At 48.5% G+C, this 24,079-nt stretch overlaps 1 protein-coding gene and 1 long non-coding RNA gene across 6 annotated transcripts in view; both read right to left on the bottom strand.

Annotated features, from left to right (window-relative positions):
- Window positions 1-24,079, bottom strand: part of LOC126943198 (leukocyte immunoglobulin-like receptor subfamily A member 2) — a 75,325-nt gene that overhangs the window by 25,074 nt on the left and 26,172 nt on the right. The window contains exons 1-14 of one of the 4 annotated variants that reach the window (XM_050771710.1): window positions 11,580-11,694; window positions 11,382-11,417; window positions 10,908-11,192; window positions 10,459-10,761; window positions 9,925-10,233; window positions 9,387-9,683; window positions 9,015-9,065; window positions 8,688-8,735; window positions 7,957-8,079; window positions 7,567-7,642; window positions 7,455-7,492; window positions 7,089-7,141; window positions 6,082-6,207; window positions 4,687-5,972 (exon numbers count right to left, since the gene is read on the bottom strand). In XM_050771710.1, the coding sequence (XP_050627667.1) occupies window positions 5,826-5,972; window positions 6,082-6,207; window positions 7,089-7,141; window positions 7,455-7,492; window positions 7,567-7,642; window positions 7,957-8,079; window positions 8,688-8,735; window positions 9,015-9,065; window positions 9,387-9,683; window positions 9,925-10,233; window positions 10,459-10,761; window positions 10,908-11,192; window positions 11,382-11,417; window positions 11,580-11,613 (1,926 nt within the window). In that variant the 5' untranslated portion in view covers window positions 11,614-11,694 and the 3' untranslated portion in view covers window positions 4,687-5,825. Of the gene's footprint in view, window positions 1-4,686; window positions 5,973-6,081; window positions 6,208-7,088; window positions 7,142-7,454; window positions 7,493-7,566; window positions 7,643-7,956; window positions 8,080-8,687; window positions 8,736-9,014; window positions 9,066-9,386; window positions 9,684-9,924; window positions 10,234-10,458; window positions 10,762-10,907; window positions 11,193-11,381; window positions 11,418-11,579; window positions 11,695-24,079 lie in introns of those variants that run through there. The other 3 variants (XM_050771711.1, XM_050771699.1, XM_050771700.1) reach the window with 3 other exon arrangements.
- LOC126943275 (uncharacterized) lies at window positions 11,682-23,745 on the bottom strand. Of its 2 annotated transcripts, none has more exons than XR_007721720.1 (3): window positions 23,199-23,745; window positions 12,079-12,195; window positions 11,682-11,765 (listed from the first exon to the last, which is right to left on the bottom strand). It is a non-coding gene; the product is annotated as an uncharacterized LOC126943275 (long non-coding RNA). The 2 variants fall into 2 exon arrangements; XR_007721721.1 differs by having other exon boundaries at window positions 11,760-11,853.

Below are 24,079 nucleotides of genomic sequence, written 5' to 3'. Positions count from 1 at the left end.
TCACGAGGCTGTCCCATCAGCAGCCCCACAGGAAGGGGAACTGCCCTCTCCGGGAGCCTGGCTTCCATTTCCCCAAGGCTGGGGCTGGGGCAGGTACTAGGCTCTCTTCAGATACTTCATACAGAAGTTGTATCTCCCTGACCCTTTTCTGCTATTTGCCCCATCGGTCCTCATCTCACCAAGGATCAGGACATAGGAGCCAATAGACCCAGCACCTTTCTGAGTCTGTCCTGTCCAAGTGAGGGTCACTGGGGGCTTGTTCTTCTTCTCAGAGCCTCCCCGTGGGGTCTCCTTCCTTCCTTCAGCCCGTCCATCAACACAGCATTGTGGGATCCTTACCATGGCGGCCCAGCCCTGGGGATGCTTCAGGGAAGCTGCAGGTCCCTGCTGCAGGGCGGACTCAGATCAGCAGAGACGCGTCGCACACCTGGCTGTGAACTTCAAGTCGAGCTGCAAATGGCAATGAGAAAAAAAGGAGAAATAAAGAAGGAGAAATAAAGAAAGAAAGAAAGAGGAATAAAGAAATAAAGAAAGAGACTCTTCTTTTGTCGTTGGAATATGGGTTTTATTTCTTCCCAACAGTTTCCTTCTTAGACTTTCCTCCTCCCTTTTTTCTATTTTTTAATAGTGTTCACCTCCCCCTCCCTTAAAAGTAACCTCTGAGTCATTCCTGCCTCCTCGGTGTCCCTCCCACCCCCAACCCCTCTTCCTTGGGCATTCCCCTGCATCTCAGTCTGCCTTCAAGGGTTTGGAAACAAGTACTTAGTCTTGAGTTCTGACTTCGGGGTGGGATAGGGAGTTTATTTTTTCTGAATTGCTGACCTTCACCCCTGCCTGCATGACCTTGGGCAGTAAGCCCCATCTCTGAGCCTCAGTTTCCTCATTTGGGGCCTGTTGTCATGAACCCCCCTCCTGAGTGGTTTGGGGGCCAGTTGTGCCTGGGTCATGGGAGGGCCTCGGTCATGGCACATTTCCAGACCGGGTTAAGACTTGAGGGGTGGACACATGCGTGGATGCTGGTGTTGGACTGTACAGTCACGGTGAGCGACTGACGTGCTCAACAGCCCACATCTGCTCCCAACACTGGGAAAACCTGCTTATAATGTGTCTGAAATATGCAGCCACAGTCCTACGAAGAAAATGAGAAATGAAATTTCCTGTCATAGGCAGGAAACCTTAAGAAGCAGAAGAGGTCAGAGCCGAGTGGTGCTGGTGACTTGCGATGTCAGGCGGTCACTAAGGGGGAGGTTTCCACCTCTGTATGAGACAGAGGAGAACCCCTGGGCCCTCACACTCAGGGAGGGGTCATGGTTTTGGACGGAAGTGGGGAGTTGTGGCTCCTCCTCCCCTGTGTTTGTGGATGGCTCTGGGATATCTCTGCCCATTGACTCAGGTCCATGGTCACCCCTGAGCCGCCTCCTCCATGTGTGCGAAACAGATTCACTGCAGCATTATCACACATGGGCGTCTGTCCCACATGTGAGTCTGAGGCTCACATTGGCCCCTCCCCTGCTGGTGACAGCCCTGAGCAGACTCGTGTGGCACTGGCGGGTGGCACCATCTCCCCTTTTCCAGCCTTAGCTCCCAGCACAGCCCTGGTAGAAACCCTCTCTGGAAGATGAGGCATGTGGGAAGCATGTGTCCAAGAATGACAAGAAGGAGGAATTATCCTCATGATCAAAAGTGCTATGATGGGCCGGGCACCGTGGCTCATGCCTGCAGTCCCAGCACTTTGGGAGGTCAAGGCAAGCAGGTCATTTGGGCCCAGGAGTTCAAGACCAGCCTGGGCCACACAGCAAAACCTCTTCTCTACAAAAAATACAAAAATTAGCTGGATGTGGTGTCATGAATAATGGCCTCCAGCTCATCCAAGTTGCTGCAAAACTCAATCCTTTGTATATCAGTTGCAAAAAATTAAAAATACCTAAGAAGATACCTAACCAAGGAGGTGAAAGATCTCTACAAGAAGAACAATAAAACGCTGCTGAAAGAAATCGTAGATGGCACAGCAAAACAGAAATATATCCCATGCTCATGGATTGGAAGAATCAGTATTGTGAAATGATCATATTGCCCAAAGCAATCTTCAGATACAATGCAATTCCCATCAAAATACCAGTATCATTTTGCACAGGATTAGAAAAAGCAATCCTAAATGTCAGGCCTCTGAGCCCAAGCTAAGCCATCACATCCCCTGTGACCTGCATGTACACATCCAGATGGCCTGAAGCAACTGAAGAGCCACAGAAGTGAAAATAGCTTAACTGATGACATTCTACCGTTGTGATTTGTTTCTGCCCCACCCTAACAGATGGATGTACTTTGTAATCTTCCCCACCCTTAAGAAGGTTCTTTATAATCTCCCCCACCCTTTAAAAGGTTCTTTATCATCTCCCCCACCCTTAAGAAGGTTCTTTGTAATTCTCCCCACCCTTGAGAATGTACTTTGTGAGACCCACCCCCTGCCCTCAAAACATTGCTCCTAACTCCACCGCCTATCTCAAAACCTACAAGAACCAATGATAATCCCACCACCCTTTGCTGACTCCTTTTTCGGACTCAGCCCGCCTGCACCCAGGTGAAATAAACAGCCTTGTTGCTCACACAAAGCCTGTTTGGTGATCTCTCCACACGGACATGTGAGACACTAAAAATTCATATGGAACCAAAAAAGAGGATGAATACCAAAGCAATCCTAAGAAAAAGATCAAATGTCAATCGAATACACGTATCCTAGGCGGAATTGTGGGGTCTTGTTTTTGTTTTTGTGAGACAGAGACTCGCTCCGTCACCCAGGCTGGAGAAACGAAACCTTATTCAAAAATATAGAATTGTTTGTGAAACCTGGCAATTGTGAATAGTGCTGCAATGAACTTAGGAGTGTGGACATCTCTTCTGTGTGTCAATATCATTTCCTCTGGGTATACACCCAGCAGTGGGCTTGCTGGATTATACGGTGGTTGCACGTTTAGTTTTTTGAGGAGCTTCCATACTGTTTTCTAAAATGGCTGCATTAATTTACACATCCACCAATGGTGTGTAAGGATTTTCTTTTCTCCCCATGCTCACCAACACTGATCTTTCACCATTTTGATAATAGGCAATCTAAGAGCTGTGAAGTGATAGCTCACTGCAAAATTTCACTTTTTACACATACACGTGTATACATATGTATACATATATACATACACATGCATATATATGTACATACATATCTGCACACATGTACATATGTATGTGTGGATGTATATGTATGAATACATAAATTTGTATATATACATATATGTACACACTTACATACATATAAACTTCAAGAAGCTATAACCTCACATCTGTTAGGATGGTTACTATGAAAAAGAATAGAGTAGCAAGTGTTGCGAGAATGTGGAAAAAATGGAATACTTGCACTCTGCTAGTGGTAATGTAAATGAGTACAATGACCGTAAAAATACCATAGATGTTTTTCAGAAGTTAACAGTCAGAACTGCCCCTGTGCTGCAACAATTTCACTGCCGGGTGCGTATCTAAAGGAAACGACATCAGTACGTTGAAGAGATGCCCGCCCTCCCATATTCATGACAATTTTAGTCACCATAACCAAGACGTGGAACCCGCCCAAGTGTCCACCAGCAGGCGAGTGGATACAGAAAAGGAAATGCTCAGAGTATGCACAGCGAAAAACTACTCAGCCTTCTAGAAGAAGGAAATCGTTTCATTTGTGACATGGATGAGCCTCGAGGACATCCCGCCACGTGGAGTAAAGAAGACACAGGAAGACCCCTGCTGCCTGACCTCACTTATGTGTGGATTGCCCCAGTTCAGCTCATGGAATTAGAGAGTCGAAGGTGGTTCCTGGGAGCTGAGGGGGCGGTGGTGGAATCAGAGAGCTGCATCGAAGGATACCGCGTTTCAGTTAGACAGGAGGAGTGAGTTTAGCAGATCTGTTGTACAATACGGTGACTACAGTTGCTCACAATGGATTGTATACGTGAACATTGGTAAGAAAGTAGATTTTAAATGTTCTCTTAACAGAAAGGTAACTATGTGATGTTACAGATGTTAATTAGCTTGACCTAGCGATTTCACAGGGGATATTAAAATTTCACAGGATATATTAAAATAAAACACCCTAAGTATGTAGAATTTTAAATTGCCAAATAAAGTAAAATAAAAAAATTATTATTTTGAAACAAAAAAAAAGTAGTTTAAAACATGCCTTTTATAGAATGGAAAATTCCATTTTATATGTGATGACTTTTTTTTTTTTTTTAATTTTTTGAGACAGAGTCTGGCTCTGTTGCCCAGGCTGGAGTGCAGGGGCGTGATCTCAGCTCACTGCAACCTCCACCTCCCGGGATCAAATGATTCTCCTGCCTCTGCTTCCCCAGTAGCTGGGATTGCAGCATGCGCCACCATGTCCAGCTAATTTTTTTTTTTTTAGTAGAGATGTGTTTGCCATGTTGGACAGGCTGGTCTCGAACTCCCGGCCTCAAGTAATCTGCCACTTCTGCCTCCCAATGTGTTGAGATTACAGGTGTGAGCCACCGCACCTGGGCACATTGCCTCTTTTTCTATTCTCAAGAAACATTTGTGATGCTCTGGGTGTGTTTGTGTTTCATTAGTGTGTCAGTATTTGTAAGAAATCACCAATGAAGCTTCGTGAACTGGAGTTTATACCATGGGAACATTTTTATTGCAGTGTTTTTCACACACACACACATATATACACACACACAAACACACACATCTAAAATGGGTCAGATTCTCTGATTACTCTTATGTTCATTACGTAAACTCCAGTTTGCAATACTTCATCTATTTAATCTGCATTTTCTAGTATATTGGCATAGGTTTGCCGCCTGTTCTGTTGTTAGTTTTTGAAAACATATGTGGGATCTCTAGGGCTGTCTGCTCGCTCACTCCTGTGTGGAAATGCGTGCCTGCTCTTTCTTTCTCTTGCTCATTGTAGTTAGGATTCGTGAGTGCAATTAATGTTTTCAAGAACGAGCTTCACTGGCTTTGTTGAATTTTCAAGCTTTGGTTTTTCCTCATGAACAACTCCTCTTATTATTATTATTATTATTATTCCCTTTCTTACGCCTTCATTTGGAATAATTTGTTATTCTTCTTCTAGATTTTTCTTTTTTCTTTTTTTTTTTCTTTTTTTTTTTTTTGGAGACAGAGTCTCCTTCTGTCGCCAGGCAGGAGTGCAGTGGTGCGATCTCGGCTCACTACAACCTCTGACTCCCTGGTTCAAGCGATTCTCCTGCCTCAGCCTCCCGAATAGCTGGGATTACAGGCACGCCCACCACCACACCCAGCTAATTTTTGTATTTTTAGGACAGACAGGGTTTCACCATGTTGGTCAAGATGGTCTCAGTCTTCTGACCTCGTTATCTGCCCGCCTCGGCCTCCCAAAGTGCTGGAATGACAGGCGTGACTCACCGCGCCAGGCCCTAAATTTCTAATAGGAAAACCATGATCATTCATTTCCTACTTTTTTTTTTCTTTTCTAATTCATTCATTCGTGGCTCGTAGTTTTCCAGTTTCACCGTTTGATGTGTAATATTTACATTGTGATTCAGTTCAACGCACTTTCTGACTTTTAGTTTTCTCAGTGACGTCAATGATTATTGAAAAGTCTGTTGCTTTATTTCAAAAATGTATAGATGTTAGTTATTTATACTGCAGAACTGAGTGACCCCTAAAAGTTCCCAGCATCTCCTGGTGTCGGTCCAGACTGGCTGGGGTTCAATGGTGTCCACTGGGGGCAACTCCCATGCGTCCCAGACTCCCTGGAATGTGGGGTCTGGGTCCCCTCTGGGCTAGTGGATGGTCAGGGTGGCGTAGATGCTGGACTCAACTGGAGGCGCCCTTTCCTGGGATGGAGGAGGCTCAGTTGTCTCCCGTCTGAGGGTCAAGCTCTGCAGCTGGGCGTAGGTCACATCCTGGGGGTCTTCAGATGCAGCAGCCTGCAGTGGGGGAGAGTGAGAGGGAAGGAACATGGTAGGGGTGGGGGAGGGCTGGGGGCCTGGAGAGGAAAGGACCAGCCTCAGTGTCCATCTGCCTGTCCTCTTCCACCTGTGTGTCCTTTGTGTCCAGGAATTCCTCGGACAGTGGGGAGGGAGGGGAGGCCATTTCTCTCCTAGGTCCGGAGTGTTTCACCCGGGCGTATGTCACTGCCTGGGGGTCTTCATCGTGTGGCCTCTGCTGGAGAAAGACACTGGTGTGGGGTGACTCCTGGAGTCAATTTTCCTCACTGTTCCCAGGGTGATCTGATTACATCTCTTTCCTGATGGAATCTCAGGGACGCCCTAAGGCCGTGGGAGGTCTGGCCGCTCCCTGCCTGTGGTTCTGGCCTCTCCTCCTCACTCTGACCTTGCTCATTTGGCTGCAGCCTTACACGGCCTTCCTGCAAGAGCTTGCTGCTGCCTCAGGATCTTTGCACGGCTGTTTCTTCTGCCTGCAGGGGCTCGTCCATTAGAGGATCCTGTGGCCCCCTCCGTCCAGGCTTCTCAGATGACAGCTGAGCAGACAGCCCTCCCCTTACATTCAGACTGGCCCCACTGCCCCACACTCTCTGCCCTTTCCCTGGTTTATGTTTCTTACAGCAGGTTACACTCCTGGACACGGTGCATTTATTTGCATTTTGTCTCCCACCACGAGGTGAGCTCAGGAGGCGGGGGCGGCTCTGCTCCCTGCTGTGTCTGCAGCTCCCACAGGGAGCCCGATCCACAGTGAGCTCCCTGGGAACACTCGCTGGATGAATGAATGAAGGGGAGCCCAGGGGACTGGGGTGGTTCATCTATTCCTCATCCTCCTGAGGCCTGGGGAGCGCTCTAACAACCAGACGGCCAAACAGAGGAGGAGGAGCGGGAAGGGGACCCGGGAGGAGGCCCACGAGGTCCCAGGACAGCAGGAGACAGTGAGGTCACAGCAGGCAGGAGGCAGCGTGCTGGACAAGGAGGGGTCCACCGTGATGATGCTGAGAGCCAAGGGAAGAGGACAGAGAAGTCCTGCAGGATTAGATCTGGCACCAGGAGGCCTTTGGTGCCCAGGACGGGGCGGGGGGCGGGAGGGTGTCTCACCCGACTGTCCAGCTCCACCCCGTCCTCAGGCTGTGTGTCCTTCACGGCAGCATCTGCTGGGACACAGCAAGGGGTTTGTCTCCTCAGAAGGTTCCCTGAGACCTCTCAGTCCTGCGGGTCCCTGCCCAGCTCCCAGACGGGGCCACTGCGATGCAGGGAGGGGCTGCGATGTCCCCGAGGTCCCACAGTGTGGGGTGAGATCATCTCACCCTGAGCCCCAGACCCTTTCCAGCCTGTGCCCCTTTCCCCATTGCTATGGAAACTTTGGGGCCCCCATCTCCTCCTGGCTGGTCGCCTCCCCCATCTCCTCCTGGCTGGTCGCCTCCCCCATCTCCTCCTGGCTGGTCGCCTCTTCCTGTCACTCACAGAGGTTTTCTTCCTGGGTGTCGGCAGCTGGACTGGACCTGGGGGAGGAACGGGAGCTTTAGGGGCAGTGTACGGGGCCCGGTGGGAGTCTGGGGTCTTCGGGCAGAATTACCTCCTCTGAAGGCCTCTGTCTCTGGGCTCTGGCTCCACAGCCCCTGCAGGATGTTGGAAATCAGCCTTTCTCTGGGCTGGGGGAAGAAGGACAGAGCCTCAGCCCTGGGAACATTGGAGTCCCCTGCCCCCCACACACAGCTCGAAGGTAAGGAAGGAAACCGGAAAACACTCCTGCCTCCGTGTTCCAAATGCCCCATGAGATGGACAGAGCCCGAAGGACACTTTACATTTGTAGATGGGACTGACATTAAGTGCTTTCTCCATTCGCCTGGTGAGAAATGCTGGAACAGTTCCTCAAAGCTGCATTTGCCCAGTGGTTTGGATTCCCTTTGGCTGCACCCTGAGCCCACCCTCGGTCAGCCCACAGGGTCTCCCCTTCCCTACTCACCTGATGTCCAACGTTTGCCCTGACGTCGATGTCGGAGGACAAGGAAGAGGAGGAGGAGGAGGAAGAGCAACAGGACGAAGGCCACCAAGACGCCAGTCACAACCCCCAGGTGCCTTCCCAGACCTTGAGCATGATGACATCAGAAATGGGGGTGATGTCATTGAAATAAGCGCCTACTGTGTGCAGGTGACTGCTGGACCTTCTGTTCACCACCTCCAACCCCCACAACAGAAACATCCACCCCACCCACTTTACAGATGGAAAACTGACGCTCAGAGAAGTGAATCACCTGTCCCAGGACCCCCAGCCAGGAAGCGGCAGAGCTGGGAAGGGAACCCGGGAGTCTGAACTGCAGCCCTTGTTCCCTGCACCGGAGCTGAGCCCCAGAGATGCAGGGAAAGAACCTGACCGTCCTGAACCACAGCCCTGCTCCCCTCCCCTGCCCCAGGTCACCGTCACTGCTGCAGGTGGGACAGGACAGGCCCCTGCGGAATCGGGTCTGGGAGGCTTCCCTGGGAGGCCTCCTCTCCCAGGAGGTCACAGCTGGGAGTCAGAGCTGAAAGGAACGTTCCTACCCGCAGGCCTCTCTCCTTTACACCTGGAGAAACTGAGGCCCAGGCAGGGGAGGGGCCTGTCCACGTCACCATCTTCAGAGGATGCTGAACCTAGGACAGAACCGACCTCTGCCTCCCTGGACCCCGCCCACCTCCCTCTCAGAGCCCCCCACTCACCACTCTGGGGGTCCGACCCCGTGGGGGTGAGGGGCTGGTCCTCAGGGCCTGCTGGGTCAGGATGGGAAGGTGAGGGCTGGGGCTGCCCTGCTCCCCACGTCAGCCCGGCTGCTCCTCCCCGAGGCTGGGCCCCAACACCTCCCTCTGCCTCGACCCCGCCCCTCACCGGCCCAGCCTCAGAGCCCCTGGGAGCCTGTGGCCCCTCCTCTGGCTCTGCCCAGCTCCCAAGATGGAAGGCCGAGCTTGAGTCCCCGAGGGGACTCTGGGACTCTGGGAAACGTTGGGGAGGCTGTGCTCCCTCCGAGCCCAGAGGCCTCAGAGACTCACCAGGTGTGGGGGTGGGACCGGTGGGTGGGGGGCTGGGACTCCCGGAGGGTCCTGGGTAAAAGAAAGAGAGGAGGCTGAGGAGCTGGGGCTTCCCTGAAGTCCCCACCTCAAACCAAATTTCTCTACATGGGGGCTGTGGTCTCCCCAGGCCCCTCCCTCCACCCACCTCTCCTCTTCATGATGCTGTTGATGCTGCTGAGGGTGGGCATGCCTGGGAGGGCCCTGTTGTCCTCCTCCCCTCTGAGGGCTGAGTCCCCCTCTGGCTGAGCCCCTTTCAGACCCCCTCTCACTCCATCCCAGCCCAGAGCTCTGCTGGAGGCAGCACCAGAGCTGAGTCTTTGAGCTCAGAGACGACAGGGTCAGGGCCCTCACCTGAGACCACGAGCTCCAGGGGCTCACTGGGGTTAGACAGCAGGTAGGGGTTGTAGCTGAGTGAGCCGTAGCACCTGTAGGTCCCTGCGTGGGCTGAGGTTACAGGACTCATGGGGAATTCAGCCTGGTACATGTGAGATTCATGCGTTGAGCTTAGATGCTGTGGGGGATGGGCTGCCCCCTCCTTGGTCAGAAGGAAAGTGTGGAACTGCCCCCGTGACTGACACAGCAGGGTCACGTTCTCTCCTGAGGCCACCTTGGGGCCCGGCTGCACCGAGAGGAAGGGTGTCCATAGAACTGTCCTGGAGAGAAGACAAATAGGTGAGGGGCTGCCACCTTGATCTGAGCTGAGACCTCCCCAGGCCTCTCTCTGGGACCCTCAGTCTCTCTGTCGCTGTTTTCTCTGAGTCTCCCCCTCCCCCCCCATCCCCTGTCTCTGTCTGTCTCTCCCTTCCTTAGGATCCCCACCCCTCATCCCGGCCATCACCACCTGGGCTCCCCTGTCAGGGCCTGTGCAGAGCCTGGGTCCCTGCCTGACTGGGCTTGTCACCTGAGATCAGGATGTCCAGGGGGTCACTGGGGGCCGACCACTCGGAGGAGAGGTTGTGTGCACCGGAGCATCTGTACTGGCCCCCGTGGGAGCCCCTCACAGGGTCCAGGGTGAAGTTGGCCTGGGAGAGCCCAGCCTGGGGCTGCCGGCCAGGGCGCTGGAGGAAGTCACGTCCCCACTCCTTGTACAGAGCAAATCTGTCGTAGCCGGCATCAGAGCCACACTGGAGGGTCAGCTTATCCCCACGGGCCACGACAGGACCCGGCTGCACTGAGAGTGACGGCTTCTTAGAAACACCTGGGAAAAGGTGGTCACGGTTTCCAGGAGCGACCCTCAGGCTTCCCCACAAACCCTCCCTCTCCCCCTGGGCCTCACCACTGCTGATCTTCCTGTGTCTCTGGCCCCAGGAGCCCTGAGCCCTCTCGTCCCAACATCATCCCACCTGGCTCTGCCCTGAGACGCGGCTCCTCCCCACCTGCCCGGAGACTCAGGGAACTCCAGGCAATGCTGTGAATTTCTCACCTGGGACCAGGAGCTCCAGGAGATCACTGGGTAAAGACCACACATAGGGAGAGCGTGAGTCATAACCATAGCACCGGTACGACCACCTGCGACTCGGGCTTACGGGGCCCACGGAGAAGACGGCCCGGGATGACCCACGGGTATGGGGCTGGGAGTTCAGGCATTGTGAGTGTTCATCTTCTCCTTCCTTACACAGAAAGAAGCTGTCATATGACACCTGTGAGTCACACTGGAGGGTCACGCTTCTTCCTGACGTCACCACAGGTCTGGGCAGGGCTGAGAGGGTGGGTTTGCTGTAGGCTCCTAGGAGAGAAGGCGGCACCGTGTTAAATGGGTTCCCACCTCCCACATCATCCCCAGGGCTGGGCTGTGAGAGGGAGACGCCCCTGAGAGCCGACCCCCTTCCTGAGGGCAGAGCCTGGGGCTGTGACCCTTGAGTGTCCTCTCACCTGTCACCACCAGCTCCAGGGGGTCGCTGTGCTCTGACCACCAACTGTGGCTGTAATACTGACAGCGATACTGCCCTGTGTGTTCCAAGGTGATGGATGCAATGGGGAAATAGCCCTTCTTGACAAGCTTTTGTCGTATCCGTCTAACCCAGGATGCTGGGTTTTTTTCCCTATATAGACGATACTCCTGAACCTGAAGGCTCCCCTGACACCTGAGGGTCACAGGACTCCCCTCGCTGATCATAGACCCTGGCTCAGCCCAGAGAGTGGGCTTGGGAAGGGTCCCTGGAAGGAAATCAGAGATCGGATTCTAAGTCATTTCCCACCCAACAGATCTCAGCTCTTGGCTGCAGGACCCTCCACACGCCCCCATCAGTCAGCCCAGATCTGCTATTCCCCGTCCCCAGCTGCACGGAGGAGGCGCCTTGTCCCCAGGGAGGAGGAGGGAACTGGGACATCTGGGGACAGACTCACCTGCCTGCACGCGGGTCCTGGAGCCCAGACTCAGCCCTGGAAGAGAGTTCCCTGTGAGAGATTTGCCCCTGAAGCCTGAGCAGGTCCTCCCCTCCCTGGGATCTTTGTGAGCCCCTGGGGTCTCCTTATGCACCAGCGTTTGGCTGTGGGGTGAGGCCCCTCCTAGGTTAGAATCTCCCCTCCCACTTCAAATCTCACCGAGACAGATCAGGACCATGAGGATGGGGGTCATGGCTTCTCCTCCCACTGTCCTGCTCTGCGGATGGATGAGCCCTTGGTGCTGGCAGGACAGAGACACACAGGGTCTCTTGGTGCTGGCAGGACAGAGACACACAGGTGTGGATACTCGGAGGCTGGGTCCTTCTTGTCATGGGGTTTTGTCATCTGCAGCCACACAGGAAGTGGAACTGCCCTCCCCAGGAACCTGGCTGTCATTCCTTTAGGTCTGAGGTTGGGGCAGGCACCGGGCCCTCTGCAGACATTTCAGACTGTAATGGGGTCTTTCCTGACCCCCAGCCACTGTCTGTCTGGTTTATCCTCGTCTCACTGAGAGCCGGGATGTAGCGGCAAATAGAACTGGTGCTTCCTGTGTCTGCCCTTCCAGATGAGGGTAGCAGAGGCTTCCCCTTCACAGTCTCCCACAAAGTCTCCCTCCCTCCTTCAGCCATCCATCAGCACAAGGTTGTGGGGTCGTTACCTTGCCAGTTATCTCTCCAGCCCTGGAGATGCTTCAGGGAAGACACAGGTCCATGCTGCAGGCAGACTCAGATCAGCAGAGACGCATCTCACATCTCGCTGTGCCGTCCAGGCTGAGCTGCGTGTGGCAGTGAGCACAGAGGAGAAATGCAGGGAAATAGGGGAAGAAAAGTTGACTTCTTTCTTGGCACTGGATTGTGAATTTTCTTTCAACCAAATAGTCCCTGTCTCAACTTCCCCTTTTTAAAACTTTTTTTGCTACAGCGTCCAGCCCCACCCAGCTGGGAACAAACCTCTGAGTCTTTCCTTCCTCTTTAGTGCCCCTGTGCCCTTGGCCGTCCCTCTGCACCTCAATTCCTGCTCAGCATTTCTGGAACAATGACTTATGTTTGAGCTTTGATTTGGGGAGTGGGGGAGGGAGCTGATATTTATTCAATGACCGGTTATCATCCGCTGCCTACGTGACCTCGGGCGGTAGTGAACCATCTCTGAGCCTCAGTCTTTTCCTTTGTAAACTGTTTTCACAAATCCCACTCGCCACCGTGGTTGTGGGGTCAGTGGTGCCTGGGACATTGGGAGGGGCTCATTTGTGCTTCATTTCCAGACCAAGGTAAGATCTGAGGTGTCTGGGACATGAGAGGATCTTGGTGTTGGATGGTTGATGCGTCCACTCATGATGTCGCCCTAGACCCTAATGGAGAAGTGTACATCAGGCATTTCTGAAATACCCAGAGAATCAAGGTCATGAGCAGAAAAAGAGGTGTGGAAGTTCCCAAGGGTAGACAGATCCACAAGAAAGAACAGAGGCCAGAGATGAGATGCCACAGGGTGGCAGGACCATCGAGGGGTCATTGGAGTGGAGGTTTCCGCCACTGAGTGCAGCCGGGAGAGGAACCTCACGATCTGCAATGACAGAGCGGGGCTCAGGGCTCCAGATGAAGGTGGGAGGCTGCGTCCTCCAGCCACACAGGAGGCTGAAGTGGACCCCAAGCAACCCAGGGGAGTCACCTCAAGGGAGTGCACCCAACCGTCCAGTGATAGAGCTGCTGGGATTCCAAAGAAAGAAGCACTGAACACCAGGGTGTCCATAGAGCATTTATTAGGGGGACTTCCATAGAGTGGGGCGTCCTTGTCTCCTTGCCCAGTGTCTGCTTGTGCATCTCAAGGATGTGCTTCCACATAGAAGTATGTTCCTGAGATGGACAAGGAGGCACTGGGTGTTCTACACAAAGCTTTAACCAACCAACCAACCAACCAAACAAACAAACAAAAAACCCTAGAGAATATGATCTCTCAGTACAGTTGTTTTTTGGGATACACAGGCAATTCGTTTCAGTACCCTCTACATGTACCCAAATCTGCCCGTACTCCAGCCTCGATGTTGTCTCTGCTTGACCTGCATATAGGAAAAGTTTGCTGTTCATACACGCAGGTCTTGCTTCTCACAAATGCCATAGTTTGATCCCTGTTTGGTTGAAAAAGTGTGTATATAAGAGACTCCAGGAACTCAAGGTTGCCTTGCTCCAGGGTCACCAGGATTTTGAGTGTATTTGGGAATGAGAAGCAAGGATTACAATCTGGAGTGCATGGCATGGCAAGACACAGTGCGTCCAGAGAGGGAAGTGTGATATTGGGATATATACCGGTTTTCATCCGCGGTTCCTTGCTTGTAACTCCCATAGCCCTTGTTACACTCTTTTGTTATAACATTGGCTGTGTTGGGCCTCAGGGGAGGCCTCTGACCTCCTCCTGCCCTTCCTTTACCTGCTCAAGGCAAGAATCTAATGTTCCCTGCCTTTCTGATGGTGGATCTTAAGACCCTCCCAGAAGACGGTCTCACCCTGTTCCTTGTGGGAGGAAATGCTGACATCATGAAGCTTCCATAAAAGCCCAAGAGGACTGGGTTTCGTGAGTTTCTGGAGGGGTGAGCATGCAGTGGTTCCTGGAGGGTGGCACCCAGGGAGGGCATGGAAGTCCCGTGCCCCTTCCCCCATGCCTCCTCCTATGTGTCTCTTTATCTGTGTCCTCTGCAGTGTGCTTTGTATTCAACCAGGAAATGTCCATGTCTCCCTGAGTTCTGTGAGCTGCTACAGCAAATTAAACCCAAAGAGGGGGTCATGGGATCCCCAACTTGAAGTCGGTTGGAAGTCTGGACTTGGCAATGGTATGGAGGGCAGTCTTGGGGACTGAGCCTTCAATCTGTGGGATCTCGGACTGTCTCTGGGTAGACAGCGTCAGAACTGACTTAGACATCCCAGCTCCTGGGTTTGGGAAAAAAAACCCACATGGCCGGGCGCGGTGGCTCACGCCTGTAGCTGATGTCTACTAAAAATACAAAAAACAGCCGGGCGAGGGTGGCGGGCACCTGTAGCCGGGCTACTGGGTTTGGGGAAAAAAAACCCACACATCTGATCCTACAAGTCTTCTGTGTTGATGATCGTTGATGATTGGTATAAGAGTAGAGGAAAAACACCTTAGAGAGAGCTCTCAGTACATAGAGAGGTAAAGGAGGTTCTTCTCAGCAACAAAGGAGAGGCTGACAGAGCTGCTTAGAAACAGAGTTCTCTGGTTCCAGAGGTTCAGAGCCAGAGCTGCTGTCGGTCCACTGCAGGAGATGTTGTTGCTGGGAAAATGTTCTCTCGAGAGCATCTTACCTGAATTCCTGACATCCTAAAGAATAGCTAGTGATAAACCTTGTCAAAGCAGGAGATGGGTGAAGGGCATGAAAGAGTTTCTTGTGGGGTTTTTTTAAAAGTCCTTAGAAACAGTTCTCATCTGAGACCTGGAAGCATGAGCCTTCTCTCCTTCAGGCCTTTCTGGCCCTATGGGGTATGAGTTTGACCAAGGTCATCTCATCCTTGCACCTGTGACTTTCCTATTGGGTGTCTGCAGTGAAGGGAGTGGGTTACAAAGTTTAACCTGAGAGTTTCAGGAATTTGGTTGAGGAGAGGGCTTGTTTCTACAATAATTAGCAAAAGGGTTAATTTTTTCAGTGTTTTCTAGAAACAACCTAAAGTGCTTTATCAGTACCTGGGAATATTCAAGACCTCCGCTTGGGTTCCAGCCTGCAGGTGGAAACAGGCATCTGTCCAACCCACAGAGCAGTCATGGCACTTTGTCTCTCTCTCAGAACAAAGCAAAAAGTGTAGGAAACCATGGGACCCTAGAGAGACTGTGTTTCCCCCTCTTCTGTATTTGTGGACAGACCCTGGGATAGCTCCGCTCAGTGACCCCAGCCACACTCAGCACTAAGCCACTTTCCCGGATGGGCATGACACAGACTCACTTTATCATTGCTGGACCGGGCATCTCTCGCACATGAGTGTGAGACTCACATGGGCCCCACCATGCGGGGCACAACACAGAGCTGATACTAAGCTTGGAAGCATGGACACTGCAGGGTAGAAGCGGCTACAGCAATGCTCCTCCTCAGCTTTCATTCCTGAGTGAGCCCTGGGAGAAACTGTATAGAAGATCACGTGTATAAGAGAAAACCCCACCCAAGAGAAATAAAAATCAAAGTGCCCATTACAGAAAAAACAGGCAACTATAGAAACGAATTAGGAAGCTATTGTGATGTGAAAAATAGTAAATCATATCAGCACATTTAGAAATAATTGCATCAAGGACAAGACAGAGCTGAAATGATGAACATTGTATTGGTGTGGAATATCAGTTAAATTTTTCATTAGTCATCAGAGAAAAACTAGAAATGAATAAAATAGAAAACATAATTAATGCGCACAAGAAACAGAATGGAGAGGAAACAGATATCTCTCTATGTGTCACACTTTCAGAATGAAGGAAATGAGTATGTTAGTCAGTAAATACTTGCAAAGAAAATGGTTGACATTTTTATAGAAATGAAGAAAGAACATGAGTTTACCGGAAACAAATTAATAAATAAAATTAATGTCTTAACTATGATAGAGTAAAAGCTACCTAGAATAGATTAAAAGTAATTTTAAAATTACTGGAGAAAATAAAAACTATTCTCAAAGGAAAGACGAGCACATTGGGACTGGATTTCCCAAGAGTAAAAAGTGACAAGAAAATGACTGGGGGTTGAGGTTCCAGTTGGCTGAATGGAAAGGGCTGGAGTCTGCCTACTCACCAAGAGGACCCAAAATGGCGAGTAAATACCAACAGGTCAAGTGGATCTTCCAAGAGGACGCTGGGGTTCACCTGAGAACCATGAGGACACGGAGAGAAGAGAAGAGAAAAGGTGGGAGCCAGGAGAGGCTCTTAACACGGGGAAGGGGTGAGTGATGAGAGGCTCCTTAACAAAGGGAAAGGGTGAGAGGCTGGGTGGGTGAGTGGGTATGAGGCCCCTGGGATCCATACCCCTGCCTTGGCCCTTTACAATTCTGGTCCCAGGAGAGCCCCTGACCCCCCTTGGCCTGCAGAGGCACACAGGGAGTTCCTGGAGATGGTGCAGAGGTGCCTCTGGAGCCCACGTGGAATCCCACAGGCTTCTGATCCCTGAGCAGCCTGGGTCCAGCTGCCACTGCCTTAGCAGGGAGGGAGGAGGCCAGGCACCTCCGTGGGCCCCAGAATCAATATGACAGCTGGGGCACAGGAACAGCCAAGCTGAGCACCACACAGCTCCCCGCCTCTGTTGTGTCCTGCTAAATGGGGCTTCCATCCTGCTAATGGGGCTTGCCAGCTGCAGGGCCCCAGTGCACCCTTCCTACCCCCACCTGAACACCGTGGCTCTGGCTTGGTGCCCTCTGAAAGCCCAATGCTCAGAGGCCCCTGACAAGCCCTTTGCAGTCACTGCCACCTCTGCCTCTGCCCCTAGGCTACCCCAGGCATAGGGAGGGTGTGGGGAGGCCTGACACTTTTGCGTGTCCCCAACAGCAAAACCGAGTGCCACTTCTTCAGGAGGGCAGTGTGAGCAGACCCTGTGCCCCACAGCTGCCAGTCTCCAGTGCCCCAGCCAAGGGGCCCTGCCCTCCCTAGTGACAGGCCCACAGCACAGCCATCCTGCCCCCACCTGGCCATTTCAGCTGCAGCCTCCAGCCCTTCTGAGAGCCCAGTCCCCATAGGCCTGTGATCTGCCCCCGAGTTCCAACACCTGAGCCTTCTGCCTGCCCCGCCTGAGAATTCTGCCTGTGACCTGGGGACCAGCTCAGCCCTCCCCATCACAGCCAGCACCTGAAGCCTGGAAGAGCCGAAATCCAATCGAGCCCCTTCAGGACTCGCACACACTGCCCAGCCGGCCACCTAGGGGCCTGCAATGCGGGAACTGCCTGCCCTTTCCTACCCTGCTGGCACCTGACCAGTCACCCCAGGGCCTGAGGTCGGGCCCACCCAGCCGGTAACACCACCACAACTGACGTCTACTCTCCCATCCAGAGACACAGAACCCCCCACATCCCACCTACATGAAGCAGCTGCCACATCGGACAACAGACAGCCGCTCAGGGTCTGCACTGGGCTGAGGGAGGAGGCTCTGCCTTGGAACCATGTCTGCAGAGAATGGCAAGGCAGGTGTTTCCCACGGCTCCCAGCCACACCGTGGCCTGGGGAGAGACAACAGTGTGTGTCTGAACTGAGACTCACGAGCCCTGGAGCAGGGGTGTGATAGGGAAACAGACAATGTTCCTCCCTATGGGACTGGAAGCGGATGTAGCTCCTTTATCCCCAGCAGAGACCTCAGGGCATTTCACCAGGCGCTGCCCCAGCCACGTCCATCAGGACTGGTGCCTGCACCCATCATTAGGATATTCGGGGGCAAGCCAGGGGTTCCAGCTCTGCCCCGCTGTGTTCTCTCACCCCGTTAGAACAGGAAGCTCCGGGCTCCAGACACTCCACGGTCCAGCCCTTCCCCTGAAATGACAGACAGCACCTCACAGGAAACACGCCAGGTCCATATGCACCTGCTTGTGCTGAGGGTGGCTCTTACCCTTAAGCACCAGCTCCCGGCCTGCGATTTGAACTGAACAGCCCAACACAAACCATGCTGCAGAAGCGCCCAAGGCTATGGGAAAAAGCCAAAAGACTCTTCCCAGCATGCTCTGCAGTCACGCTCCCCGCGGGGCCGGGGGGAAAATGCGCAAAAGAAATCCCATCCAGATGAAAATAAATTCAAAGAGAGTAAGTGGCAGCCTCTCCAGATGAGAAGGAATCCGTGCAAGGATCCTGACGCCGTGAAAAATCTGAATATTGTGGCACCACCAAAGGATCGCAGTAGCTCTCTAGCGATGGACGCTGAAAATAATGGAAACTCAGACAAAACAGATAAAGAATGAGACTGAGACAAAAACATTACAAAGAATCAACTGTTGGTTTTTTGAAAGTATAAATAAAACTGACAGAGGCTAACTACACGAACCAAAAAAAGGAAATTTAAATAAGCACAATCAGAAATGATCAAGTTAACAGTACAACCAACACCACAGAAATACAAACGATCATCAGAGACTACTTTGAACAGCTTTATGCACATAAACTAGAAAACCTAGAGAAATGGATGAATTCCTAGACATATACGACTTCCCAAGATCGCACAGGCAAAAAAATAGAAACCCTAAACAGACCAGTAACAAGTAACAGAAAAGAATCAGTATAAACATCTTCCAGCAAGAAAGCGCAGGAACAGATGGATTCACAGTTGAAATTTGCCATATATACAAAGAAGAGCTTGTGCCAATCCTACTGAAAGTTTCCAAAAAATCAAGGTGGTGGGATTCTTTCCTAGCTCATTCTATGAAACCAGTATCACCCTGACAGCAAAATCAGACAAGGACCCAACAGAAAAATAAAACTACAGGCCAAGAAACCTGAGGAACATAGGTACAAAAATCCTCAAGAAAATACTAGCAAATGGAATCTAACAGTGTATAAAAAACATAATATATCATGATCAAGTTGACTTGATTCCAGAGATGAAAGCATGGTTCAATATATGCAAAGTCAATAAAGGTGACTCATGACATAAACGTGAACTAAGAACAAAAAGCATACGATCATCTCAATAGATGCAGATAAAGCATTCAGTAAAGTCCAATATCCCTTCATGATAAAATCCCTCAACAGACTAGGCATGAAAGAAACATACCCCAAAATAATAAGAGCCTTATATGACAAACCCACAGCCAATATCAAATTGAATGGGGAGAAATGAAAGCATTTTCCCAAGAAATGGAACAAGACAAGGATGTCCACTCTCACCACTCCTATTCAACAGAGTACTGGAAGTCCTAGCCAGAGCAATCAGGCAACAGAAAGAAAGTGCATCCACATTGGAAAACAGAAAGTGAAATTATCTGTGTGTGCTGATGACACGATCATATACCAAGAAAACCCTGAAGATTCTTCCAGAAGACTCGTAGACTTGATAAGTGACTTCAGTAAAGTCTCTGGATACAAAATCAAGCTACAAAAATCAGTAGCCTTTCTATACATCAATACCATTCAAGCTGAGAACCAAATTAAGAACACACAAACACAAACACACACTGAGGAGTATATTTAACAAAGGAGGTGAAACACCTCTACACAGAGAATGACAAAATGCTGATGAAAGGAACTGTAGGCAACACAACCAAACAGAAAAATATTCCTTGCTCACAAATGGGAAGAATCAATATTGTTAAAATGACCATATTGCCCAAAGCATGCTACAGATTCAACACAATTCCTATCAGATTACAAATCTCATTTCTTTAACAGAATTACAGAGAAAGCAATTTTTAAATTCGTTTGGAACCAAAAACCAGCCTGAAGAGCTAAAACAATTCTCTGTAAAAAGAACAAACCAGGAGGCATCACATTACCTGATTTCAATTATACTGTAAGGCCATAGTAACTAAAACAGCATTTACTAGTACGAAAATATACACAGATGCCACATGGCTCGCATACAAAGCACATTCACTGCTTCATCTGGGTGCTGCACTTGGTGTTTTATAGGGAGAGTTGGCTAGTCCCCTTCTCAGGGCCAACAGACCTTTTAGTGGTGCTGTCTGGTCCACTAAGCTGGTTGTTCTCTCCAGAATAACCTCCTGTGCATTTGGATCACATATACTCATTAGTGATTGCTTAATAGAGATCTACGGGTCCTGCATCAACCCAAACAAGTTCTTAAATTCTGAAACATTTAAAATTAAGAATTTGGCCCTTAAAGTGGTTATTTTTTACAATCTACTACGTAGATTTTTTTTTAAAAGAAACTGATAATAATCTAAAAAGTGGAACAATTCCTTTGCATTATACCCTCTGGTTTTAATAGTTACATGTTTTTGCCCTTCCTCCATATCAAGTATCTTCTCGGTAATCACAGGTCTCAGAGTTAACTTTTGTTGTCCTCGCTAAATTGTTCTTCTTATTTACTTTTATCTGTGTAATTTTTCCTTTATTTTAAAGCAACTCTTAAATAGTTTCCTAACTAGAAAAAACCTACTTTTTTTTGGCAAAATCCATATCCTTGTGTTTTATAAACTTCACCAAAAACATTTTATGCTCTTACTATTTTAATTTAGTAACCCAAATTTCAAGTGAAAAAAAAATGAGGTTTAACATAACATAGTTGTAAGATTGCAAATTACTCGAGAGTTTTAAGATTAAATTTACCAAATTAATTTTACTAAATATTAAAGTTATGTGAATTCAAAGGCATCTGAGTTAGCCTCTGCCAATCTGATAAGCACTTACTTTTTTTAAAAAAAAAGACAACTGATGAGTTTTTTCATGTAGTTTGGTAGTCAAATATCACATCCAGATAACACATCTGAAGATAGAGATATAACAGGCATACAGAATAAAAAGAGCAGGTCTAAAAGATATTTCATTTTTCTGTTTTTAGACAAAAATTCCTCTCTTACTTTAGATAATTAATAAAAGTTACAGAAGCCAACACAAGGCGAGGGAGAGAGCTATCATCCAAGGCCTTTCAAAAGAGAAACAGCCAAACTTTGATATATTCATCAGAAGAATTTCAAAAAGACAGATTACAGAATTTTAAAATTAAAAACTTTCTGCATTAAGAATAAGTTAATATTTTAGTAAAACCTTGTTTCAACCAATTATTTAGTTTTGTATCAGTGTGTGTTTTTTAAATATCAAAGACCCATCTGTAGAATGACTATTATAATTTATTTCTTAATCATAATCAACTATATTATACAACCTTTCTTTTTAAAAAAAGTCCTGTTTTTACTAACCTTATTGTGACTTACAGAGACCATTTACATCATGCTTAAACTGCCTGTTTTGTTCTAAATATCCCTCTTTCTTGAACTATCAGTTATTTTATTTCAGGACAAAAATTCACTACATAAGACACTTTCTTGTGTAAAATTACTTTCCTTTTCATCTTTTTTTACCAAAATTCCTCTTTATATTTATAACTTTCTTTACATCTCTCTTCTTTCCTGGTTCCATTTATCTTGTTTTATACATGACTTTTAAGTAAGCTCTGAATTAGACACAGATATTTATCTCTTAATAAGAATTGTTTCTTAAAAAATGTTTTCCTATAATTTTTAAATTATAAATTATCCAGCTAGTCAATTAATATCTATTATTTAATATAACTTTAGATTCTAAATTACATGACAAGTTTGTTTATAAGCATTTATTCCATTGCATTTACTTGATAAATTTATTTAATAGTTTACCTAGATTATTTATGAACACTGTGACAGTCATCACTTCAAGTTAATTCCCTGTTAACCAATGTTATAAACTATGAATTTCAGGTGTTTACTTAAGTAAGGGAACTTATGGTTAAATATAAGGGTATTTTTTTAACTAATATCTCAATAGTTAGCTGTTTTCACATAACCAACAATATTACATGGCTTCTTTATTAAAAATTATACAAGCAAAGATCATTCTGTTTTGGGCTGGGTTTATAATTTTGTTTTGTATGTGTAAGGCTGCTCTTGAACTCCCAACCTCAGGTGATCCACCGACCTCGGCCTCCCAAAGTGCTGGGATTACAGGCGTGAGCCACCATGCCCAGCCAGGTTTGTAGTTTTATAACCCTTGTGGCAAATCTCATACTATTCTGCAGGGATAAGCCCAAAACCACTTGTGCAATAAATGCAAACAAAAATGCTAACAATTCTTAAGACATTTCTAATCTTATTTTACCAATAGTTTTAAAGCCAGCTTATTTATTAAAGATTTTACTTAAGTCAGGTGAACTTGAAGAAGCATTTTGTTCTGATAAAGTATTTGATTTAAGCACTTGTATCTTCTTTAAGCCAATTAATTAGAGCTCTTTTGTATATTTTTAGTAGTGAAACATAATGTACACCACACACAGATACATGGATGCATTAGGCATGCTGATAGAAGTACATCTTATAGATTCAAAAATCCTCTTTTTTTTTCTATCTCAAACTTTCAAACTCTTTTTTTTTTTTTTTTTTTTTTGAGGCAAGGTCTCACTCTGTCACCCAGACTGGAGTGCAGTGGCATGATCTCGGCTCACTGCAACCTCCATCTCCCATGCTCAAGCGATTCTCCTGTCTCAGTCTCCCAAGTAGCTGGGATTACAGGAGTGTGCCACTACTGCCTGGCTAAGTTTTACATTTTTAGTAGAGACAGGGATTCACCATGTTGGCCAGGCTGGTCTTGAACTCCTGACACCTACCTCAGCTTCCCAAAGTGCTGGGAATACAGGTGTAAGCCACCGCACCCAACCCTTTCAAACTCTTCATAACCTGTTTCCTTACCCCAGGCAGTTATCAGCTAAATAGCCCTAAATTTCCATATTACAGGAAACAATTTTTAGATGAAAAAATCAGATAGCAAAACTTACATCTCAAAGTACAGAGGAAGAAGTCTGGTGTGTTAGAGGGACATTAAAATGGATTCATTGCTAATTAAACATAAGATTATAGAAATCTGTCATAAAGGCTTTTAAACACACCCCCCCCCCCCCCCGCCACACACACACACACAGACATCCTGTAGCTTTTACTTCAAAACTCTAGCCATGAGATATTAATATAAATTTACCAATTTGCAAAAAAAATTTGGATCTGGACAGTGGTTTTTATCTCAGTAGAAAAGTAACAGCAGATGTAAAGCAAGCAGAAAAGAAAATAGAGAAAGAGAGAACTTAGGAACTCTATAGTTTGCAAGCCGTCATTAGGGCTCTCTTACCTTGATGTAAATGTGCACAAAGACCATAATATTTTTGTTTTACACAAACTCCAGCAAGTAGAGGCGCCATAAAACCAATGGAGTGCCCACAAGGGTGTCATTCTTCTTGTTTTCTCCTCATTCTTAGATTATTTGTTTCCCACTTTTTCTTTTCTTTTCTTTTTTCTTTTCTCTTCTCTTCCCCCTCTCTTCTCCTCTTCCCTCCCGTCCTCTCCTCTCCTCTCTTCTCCTTTTGTTAAAGGAGGAAGTGAGCTGTGGCCTAGGGGTTTGTGCAGTGGGCCACAGTGTGCTGGTTGTGGGTGGGACTCCACAGGGTCTCACCACTTAGTCATTTCTTCCCTTTCATGTGTGTAAGTTTTTCTCTCCGAAGGTCTAAACACCTCCAGGAGTGCTCAAAATGCGGAGTGACCAACTCCCATCTGTGCTTCCTGGACAAACCTTGTTAATACTAATTTTGCTGTGGGTTCCCTGTAGGCCTCTCACATCACGGTGGGGTCCACCTCCCCAGACACTCCCACAAGCCCTCCTCATCACTTCCCACATTTTGGCTGGGAGGAGCAAAATGCCCTTTCTTTTTTAAGCTGAGGAAACACAGTCGGTCATTTCCCTATGAAAACAACAGTTCAGTTCCTCATGCAAATGTGAACAGGCAAGCCAAATCGAGATTAATTTGGGGAGAAAAGCAATGGAGAAGACCCTTTAGAATGTATCTCCCAACTAGAAGTAGGATCCTTAAACAACAACTTCCTAGAAAGAAAAAGAAATAGTAGCTCAGAATAAATAAAGGGTCGTCAACCAAAGGGAGATCGGGGCTCAGGAGGACTTACCACTTCCAGCAGAGAAGAAGCTCAAAATCCTGGAGGCTTTCAGTGGACCCCTGC

This window comes from Macaca thibetana, chromosome 19 (assembly GCF_024542745.1).
Source record: "Macaca thibetana thibetana isolate TM-01 chromosome 19, ASM2454274v1, whole genome shotgun sequence".
NCBI classification, from domain to species: Eukaryota; Metazoa; Chordata; class Mammalia; order Primates; family Cercopithecidae; genus Macaca; species Macaca thibetana.
The sequence above is the reverse complement of the archived record's forward strand: the minus strand, read 5'-3'. Positions and strand labels throughout refer to the sequence as shown.